Source organism: Epinephelus moara, chromosome 8 (assembly GCF_006386435.1).
Source record: "Epinephelus moara isolate mb chromosome 8, YSFRI_EMoa_1.0, whole genome shotgun sequence".
Taxonomy (NCBI): Eukaryota; Metazoa; Chordata; class Actinopteri; order Perciformes; family Serranidae; genus Epinephelus; species Epinephelus moara.
The window spans coordinates 21465556-21474910 of NC_065513.1; the positions used below are offsets into that span (position 1 = coordinate 21465556).

At 41.2% G+C, this 9355-nt stretch overlaps 1 protein-coding gene across 1 annotated transcript; it reads right to left on the reverse strand.

The window, feature by feature from the left end:
* Positions 1-323: 323 nt before the first annotated feature.
* Positions 324-9106, reverse strand: pik3ip1 (phosphoinositide-3-kinase interacting protein 1). Its single transcript, XM_050050065.1, has 6 exons — positions 8822-9106; positions 8531-8659; positions 7966-8082; positions 5454-5642; positions 5240-5318; positions 324-2072 (listed from the first exon to the last, which is right to left on the reverse strand). Exons 1-6 carry the CDS (start codon positions 8928-8930, stop codon positions 1856-1858), a joined length of 840 nt encoding a protein of 279 aa, XP_049906022.1. The 5' UTR covers positions 8931-9106; the 3' UTR covers positions 324-1855.
* Positions 9107-9355: the final 249 nt, after the last annotated feature.

Below are 9355 nucleotides of genomic sequence, written 5' to 3' on the forward strand. Positions count from 1 at the left end.
AATAATTAAAAAATCAAGTGTCACTATCAAAGTGTGAAGAACATCCAGAAATCCAAACACCCACTTTTTTTCTATGAGAGTTTAGATGTTTTTTCAAGCCTCCTCAGATCTTTGTCCTACTTGTGCTTCTTACGTTGTTGTCTTAACCTACTTTCTCAGGTGACTCAACTGATTAAAGAAATGTGTTAAAGAACTGCCAACAGAGGGAGCTGGTGCAAAAAGTTCCTGCTGTGAAAAGCCCTGAATAACAAGTAACACTCCAAGCAACAGTGCTGTATTATGCAGCCCTCCCTCTAGAATGTTAAATACACAGACACATCACATCATAGTGCATCGGTTTGATGTTTTATTTCAGTCACAGCAGTGAAAATCTGCATTCATACAAATACAAGTACTAAATTCAAATGCCAAACAACAGCATTTTGAACATGTTGCTTATATGAAGAAAATATGAGTAACCAGCACACAGACACTTAAAATAAATGGAGCAGCAGTAACTTAAGATTACCAGTGATGTGGATCCAGCAATAATCACAAAACAAGATCATATGGAGTGATGGAGTGGTAACAATCTGGTAACACACTGGGAAGTAATGGCGCATTACGTGTAACAAAATAAAATGTTCTGTGTACGATGATTTCTATTTCCAGGCAGGTATTTTCTAAAATGACTTCAATCAGTAGTTCTACTTTTTAGGATGCAGAAAAATGGCCCCTGAATACAAACATACAGCAGGTAACCATGTGCATGCACTCTGAATGAACGAACATCAAACTTTGGACCATTTCTATTCTACTCCATCCCTGTCTCTTCCCTGAAGCTTCAAGTGCATAACTCAAATGTCTGAATCTAATCACCAGGCTTCTTCAGCACTTCAATACACTTGCCGCCCTGCTCTGCAAAGACAGACGTTTCCTTTTTTTCTGATTTCTGTCCTGTGTTGTGGCAGTGCTGTTTTGTCCTGAGAGGACTATCTACTGTCTCTCGTGCTTCCTGAGAGCACTCTGTGTATTTCCTGTCACTCCTTAACCTGTGGAAGAAAAGGGCAAGTCCTCTTTCATGTCTGCCAGCGACCGCCCGTCAGTTGAGTACAAAGAGAAAAAAAAAATCATCCGGGTTTAACATAAACAAATACATTCAGGAGTTACATGCTAAGGCAGAGTTGGAGGACTTCCCTTGTCTTTAGTGGGCCTGTTTTACCTCATGTTCCCTCATCCTGTCACAGAGGAGGATATTTTTGGAGACATCTGTGTCACCAGTGTGTCTCCAAGACAAAGCAGTCTTTATACATCCACATTTCTTATCCGCGTCTCCTTCGGCACAGCCAACAGGTCAATACAAATGAAACCTCCTGAGGAGAGCACCTTCTCCACATGGAAACATACTAAAAACAAAACATTATTAACCCCCATTCCAAACACAATCTCTTCATAAAGAACTGGTTTCATTACACACCATAACATACACTTGCTAATCCTGTAGACTCGAAATCCATACTGTGATTTAAGGGGGCAGCTTATGATCTTATTTTCTTGGTTATCAAATGTAACAAAAATCAATGTCATAGACCTCATGACATATTTTCATTAACAACAGATTCACCTCAATGGTTTTTAGTTGTTAACATTATGTCCACAGCTTATCTTGTTTGTGCCTCCAATGTATAAAAACCAAAGGACAGGGGACACAAAGGACACAGCATTCAGTTCAAGTCTTTGGAGCGAACACTGCTCCCCTACTCCTTTTAAAACAGAGGTTACTCAGGGAGGCAGAAAGGAGAAACAAAGATGTGTGAAGTGTTTTGGTCCACAAAATTATGTATCACAGTCCTGCGTTTGAGGACTTCATGCCAATTCATGCTCCGGGGGTCCCGGCTTGCTGGCCCATGAGAGGGTCCCCGCCCTCTATGCCTTCCTGGACGGGGGTGGTCTCGTGCTCTGCTGTGATCACGATGGTGTTCTCGTCTACCAGCTCACAGGTGGGGTTGGAGAAAGCTGAGAGGGGCAGAGTGATCCTCTGCATCTCGCGCTCATACACTCGCTGCTCGTGCTGCTTCTTTAGGTCCCGGCCCCTGAACACAAACAACAGAGATCCATCAGTACGAGTGACTCCTCACATGCAAGTAGTCATGTGATCTGATGATAAAATATTGATTGTAGTCGCTTTAATTATTCCTCTTAGCTTAACATCAAAGCTGTAATGCAAATTAAAAATTCATGTCAAGTCTTATCATAATAAAAGTAGCTATCATAGTGATGCCTTAAAGGGTAACTACAGTATTTTTCAACCTGGACCCTATTTTCATGTTTCCATGTCTAAGTGACCAATGGCAACAACAGTTTTTGAAATCGTTGAGTATTGAGTGAGAGATCTGAAGCCAGCAGTGGCAAAACAATGAAATCACTGTGGGCATGTGTGCACCGTCAATTTACGTCGACTGAAAGTGCTTGATTTTGCTACTGACATGTTAAAATTATTATCTTAAGTGTCTTGAAAATTTAAGGAGAGGATTACTGCAGACAAAGACCTTTTTTGTTAAAGAGTAGGATCCTTTTAGTTCAACCAGAAACAGCCCCGAAATCGCTTTCGCCAAAGCCACCAGACCCCATTTAAACAAACAGTAATTTTATTATTGTAAAACACACTTCATTCAAAGTCGACTGAAACAAAACTAAACTCACAAGAGAAGCCCTTGTTCGTCTTTTCACTGCTCTAACAATCACTGACTCTAGTTTGGTTGAAATAAACCCTCAATTCATCCAGTTAGATGTGAAAATGTGTTGGCTTGACACATGTTAAAATTACTGTTTATTTAAATGGACTCTGGTGGATTTTGCGACAGTGATTTCAGGGCTGTTTCTGGTTAAACAGAAAAATATCTTACTCTCTAGCAGAAAGGTCTGTCTCTGTAGGGATCCTTTCCATAATGATGTCAGACACTTAGCCTGTCAGTGGCAAAAACAAACACTTTTAGTGGATGTAAACTGATGGTACACAATTGCCCATTAATGTTACATTGCAGTCTGTTTTACAGCTGCCAGTTGCAGTGCTCTTACTTATGCTGGACCAATTTCAAAAACTGTTGTTCCCATATTAGTCATTTAGATACAAAATCATGGGACAATGAGGTCCAGGTTAAAAAAATATCAAAGCTACCCTTTAAATACGCCTGTCTATGTACAGCACCACTTTTAGGGGGCCTCCCAAGCTAAATATTCACGATAAGGAGCTTGAGATAACATACTGTACATAGATAACAGAGCCTGTTATAACAAGTGCCAGGTCTGCAGCAAAGGCAAGGGACAGATGGTGAAAGGGAACAGAGAGCTGACAAGCTGGCGAGTAGTTTATCTCCTTCAAGGCAACACAGTGATGGGGAGCAGCATGAGGCTGCTTTCTATTGATCTGGAGCCAAAACACGGCAACACACTCTTTGATTCAGAACACCTCCTACTTGCACGCTTTAAAGCAGCATATAATGAAACTCTATATATCACCGCTGATTCTCAACACTAAGGTGTGGCTCATCTTTTTGTTTTTTTGCCCAGAATTAGTTGAGAAGATTAAGAGTACTTTAATGTCTGAGCAGGAGCCTGTAGATAGTTGGCTTGGCTCTGCACAACATAGGGAAACAGCTAGCCTGGCTCTGTCCAAAGGTAACAAAATTAACACCTCAAAATAACATGTTGTATTTATGTTGTTTAATCTGTCAATGTGCTATTTTACTGGGGATAATGTAGAGGTATTAGAAGCTTCCTGGAGCTGGCTGCCTGGCAAACTAGGCTAGCTGCTAGGATGGTGTTTTTGGTAGATAGTGGAAGGAAGCTTCTCTATGCTAATGCAAGCTATTGCCCTCTAGACTGACAAGTGTGCTCTTTGCAAGTGTTGTCAAAGATAATTTTTTCCTGTATTAGACAGAGATCGGCTAGCTTGCACGGCGTACATTTGAGTCTCATATTTTAAAGAACTGCACAGACATCGCCCCATTCAGCAGAGGAATGTGAAAACACCTCTCTAGTGACAGACTTTGCGAAGATCCAAACCCGTATAGTCAACTTAAAACAATGTAGGGCACAGAAACAGAAAAAAAATTGAGTGGAGAGAGTCTTTAAATAACAAGTACAGGTTGTTCACAAGAATATGATAAAAGACTGAATACTGCACAACAGTCTGATGTGATTTATTTTTAACAGTGGGGGCGTCCCAATGGCACAGATTCCAACTCTTGCTCATCACTGCAGAGCCTCGGGTGTTTAATTGTGCTCATGTTTAGAACGCCTGCAGGGGATCTGCGTCCTTCTCAGTACACTACCTACTCCTACTGGTTGGTCAAGAGCCTTTTCCCAACATTTGCATGCGTTACACTCTCTCTGGCCAGGAGAAGTCTAAAGTGAAGAGAGTCAACTTCATGTATATTGCAGGAGGCGTATGGTACTGTACAGCCACTCCTGGCCTATGGAGGGGCAGCTGAATTGGGCATGCTTGCCACACAACTTTCCCATTACTGAAGGTGATGTCACAGTACTCTGAGGGCAGATATAAACCCTCTGACATAACGTGCTGCTCCTCCTTATTAATAATCACCTCCTAAATATAGACAACAAAGACCAGGGCACTGCTAATCAGATTTGACAGCCAAACCCAGATCTGTACGGGCATTTTGTGCTGTGCCAAGGGGAAACACAACATTGGGGTCATCCTTTTGAACATTACATAACTGCAGCGAATGTGCAGGCTTTTCCATCCAATTCAAGCCTCTCTTCTCTTTTAAGAATATAAAATAAGAATGCTGAAAATAGACCGTAGCCATTTCATATCCTGCCATGTTCCTCCCCATGTTCTGTCGCGGTTGTTGTGGCATAAAGACATTTAAATCGCTGCGTTACATCAAAGAGGAAGAACAGAGTGCACCGGAATGTGAACAACAGCTGACGCCCTCGACTCAAGAGACCATTAAACATGTATGCAATCAGGTGTTTTAACAAATCACACTGGCATTGCTCCTGCACATCTTTGCAAGCTGTGAACAACACCACATGTTACAGTGAAAACAGGAAACCACAAGAAGGGCTTGAAGCATCACACTGTGACTTAATGTTGCAGTTACAGCAGACAACACAATGTCATAATGACATCCTGGAAGTCATTTAAATGCCTCTTTAAAGATGCTGTACATTGGGTCCTCTTAAATCAAATACCGCTAACTACTGATGATCTTGCTGTGATTTAGATACTGACCTCTTATAGAAGTATCCAAATGTGATGCCTACTCCGAGGACAATTATAATCGCCATCATGAAGATGCCGATGACGTAGCCTAAAAAACAAAAGGTGACATAAAAGGTTAAAAACTCAACATACAAACTGAAGATATTTAGTTCATGTAGCAAAATACAAAACTGAGATGAATCCAAACTGGAAGTATAGTGCACCATCAACATTAACAACATACCAAGCATGCCAAGGTCCTTTTTCTTTTTGGGTGCTGTGCGCACTCTCTGGCTGATTCCCATCACTGGCTGTACTGCAGCAACTTCTCCCTGAGAGGCTCTCGACTTGGCCGGCTGAAAGCTCTCTGTGGAGGGAATGGTTCCTGTGGGTTTGAGGGATCCGGTCGCTGCTGGTACAGTAGGAGCTTGTTCTAAAGACAGAAATAAACAATGCCAGTGTTAAACAAAAGTTGAATTAGTTTTAATTGGGGATGCTACTGTGTTGAGTTGTGCTTGTGTTGATGCACTTCCAATGGAAGCCAAATCACTTCAAGTAGTAACTGTAATTTTTTAACTGTGAGGGCCCTGACAGTTCGTAACTGTTTGTGTTATTGCTCACTAGTGCACAGTAACAAAAACAATTATGGACAACCCGATGTTCTTTTAACATTGGGTTGCATTGTTATTGTGATAACTGGCGAAGTAGTATCTTGAATCCATCCTTTATTTCCTCTCACACAGGCACAGTATGTAAAGGCAAATTGTCTGTTGGCTGTAGTCTTTGCGGTGTGTTCAAGTGCAACTTTTTGGCCAAGACAAAGGCGATGTGAGGCAATGCAACAGTTGACCTTCATCGCCACTAGTTCTTTGATGTTGGCTTGGTGTGTCTGGGCCTTAACCACCAATAGAATATTTTACCACACAGAGTTGGGGCAAAATTAATAATATACTGTAGTATAAATGTGTATATCATTGATTTTGCAATGTGTTTTATACCGTGGTGCCGTTAGTTGTACCAACTTTTTAACTTTGTCCCCACTGGTGTTTCAAGTGGTATTATTGTTGTTGCCAATGTCGCAAAGTCAACTGGATTGCTTTCCGCTTTCCTAAGAGCCTAGCTACATGGCTCTTTTTCTTTTGCTGGGTAGAGTTTCTACAGTTACTTTGGTTGCTCCACTGCCATTTCCAGTACTGGGTACTGTAGGTGCAAAGAACCTACACTGATGCTCTTTGGTGACAGGGGATAGCTACCGATAGCTACCAGAAAACGTGTGCTGTTTTCTTCGTGTTTTGGTTCCACAATCATTGACGTTCTTTCTTTGTGCCGTAAACTGAGCCTTCATTTTCCAAGGAGATTGTATCCAGTGGCAGAAAAAATTGCAGTGAAGTGAGGCTTATAGGGAACCAATCTAAATGCAGATGGTGTCCGTATTCTACAGCCATTACTTTGTGCAATCAATATTTACTTAATAATGATAGGATAAAGCAAAAAAAAAGTCTATTTCTACATTAATATCTCAGGGTGTATTAAATCACTGTGGGTTATATTAGAGATCAATGAGCAGGACTGCTTTCATGAGGATTTTTATATGAGTTTTGCATCGATGTGATGAAGCATCTATATTTGTCAGCTACTGAAATTGCTGAATTAGCCAAAAAGGTTGTGTATGTCAGGTTATTTTGCACATAAACAGTTTATCAGTTGTTGTTCCAGAAAATGTCCTTTATCACAATATAATAATTATAATTGTATAACGTGTGGAGACATTTGTTGAAGTAATGCACTTACTGGTGCATTATCTGGACAGTGTGGTTTCCAATTACTGTTAGTTCAACGTTACCACTGATGCAAAAACCCTTCTAACCAGCAGGACAGCCCTGACACTGTTCTCATGAAGCTGGAACATAAATCAGGAAGACTGGTTTCGCGCATGCTTTTATGTACCAGACATAAACAAGCTCTATCTCAGCAGACAGGAAGGTTCAGCTCGCACATGTCAGCTTCTGCTCTTTAACTGGTTTTCCATTTCCTTCACATAGGTTGTTGTTTTCGAACTCCGGAGTTAAAAGGCGTGACGTCATAAACTGGAGCAGCCAATTGGAGACTTGTCTCCAAGTGAAAACTGTTCCTCTCCGCCTATGAGCTGAGGTCTCGGGGGTGTGGTCAACAGTTTTCTTTAAACTTAACTTTCTGACATGTGACTGCAGGGCTTTGTTATTGTGTGCCTTGGTTTGGCTTCAAGACAAGGACGAAACAAAGGGCAAAGTAGACGAGACTTCTCACAGTGGCTTAACCCTGACCAACTGACCCACTGCAGACTAACACTTGCACATAGTTTATCTGTGGTAAACACACCAAGAGCAATCTTTTTAAAAACTTTTTTGTTGACCCATAAAAGTTTATAATTTGCCTGCATCATCTCTCATTAAGCTGTCTTTTTTGTTGTGATGACTAATTAGAACATTTGCATAACTCAAAAAATTTCACCTCATTATTTCTCCCTTGCATAGCCCATATTTTAAAATAATGAGACCCTTTCAAGGAAGAGAAAGTAATTGCTGGCAGCATCAACAGAGCTAAAAAAAAAACTCACAGAGAGAAAGAAACGCTGTCACTTTAGTATTGTTTTGTCCTTAATTTGGAGGTTGCATATTTGCGAGGTCGCACTTCTGCAGATGGGGCTCTGTCTAGTTTTCTACAAATGTTTAATTTCTTGCTTCAAATACCAGTTGGTTTGTTCAATGTTTACCTACCTTTGCATGTGTCAACTGCACACGATTGTCTCTGGACTGTCCCATCTGGGCCAGCAATGTAGCACCAAGGCCTCTCAGAGGAGTCTGGGTTTCGGCAGTAATTGTGATCTCCCACACCTACAGGAGGTACGATAGAAACAGCACACGACTGTTACTGATGCTTCTTGGAAATGTAGGCCTGTCTCTGGTCTGTCTGCCTGTCGTGCTGTGTGGGTAAACCACTGGATTCATTAATCATTTACACGGCTTCATCACACCACAATGAACAGGCCTCCATGAGCACAGAGAAAGGAATCAGCAGCTGGTGTATAAGAGAAGCAATTTAGCACCATAAGCAGATAAATCAGTTGCTGTAAATATCAATCCTGTGTTTAGTTTGTAATGTGTGCAACTATGTGTCAACATCTCAGCAAAGATGTAAGAGCTGTTTGTTATCCTGTGGGGGAACTGTTGTACCTATCAACATCAGTGACATTTTAAATACTCAGTTTCCTGCTGACTCCAACAGTCACTTCAGTTTGTAGGGCAAAACAAGACACATCTATTCATGTTTTGTTTTTTTTACCCGTCTGTGAATCAGGATGGAGTTCAACATCATAGTCTCTAGTGGTGTTGGTCCAGTTTAAACAGGTCAGACCCGAGGAGGAGCTCTGTGTTTCCCCTCTGTACTCCACACCATTGGATCTCACGCAGTCTGAGAATAGCAATAAAACAGCATGTGAGCAAAACACATTTAAGTGATTGTGCAATCAAAAAAGAAAGGAAAAAAATATTATGATGCTTGGGATTTTAAGTAAAGGCTACACACTTTTTATAACAAATGACAAACATCATAATAATGTATTATTTTTTTTACCTTTTTCATTCCCATTTGAGGCACTGCTCTCCACCGCGGCCACGCTCAGGAAAACAACGTGCAGGGAGATGAACATTTTGCAGAGCTGACGGGCTGAATTCACCGACATGGTGCGCTCCTGTGCTTTTTCCCTTTCAAAAAATAAAAATGAAAATACAAAATGTTTAAAATGGGCGAAGAGCCTGTACTAGATATTCATCAAGCACACTGCTCTTCTCTCTGGAGTCCCAGCCCTTGTTTTTGTTAGAGGAGCTCAGCTTCTTGGTAAACAGTTCAGTGGGAGGAGGAGGAGGAGCTGCCCTTTGCAGCACAAGCACCCTCAAGGTCCTAAAGCCTCACCACGTTAGTAACGTACGCACACACACACTCAGGAAATAGCATCAGCTGCAAAACTGTCTGCCAACTTATCATGGCATGCAGCCTTGTAGGAATAAACACGTCGTCAAAACAGTCAGCAGGGGAAGGCAACTAAGTTCATTCACATTTTTGTTCCAGTTTGCAAAAAAATAATAAAAATAAAAAAGCAGATTTCTT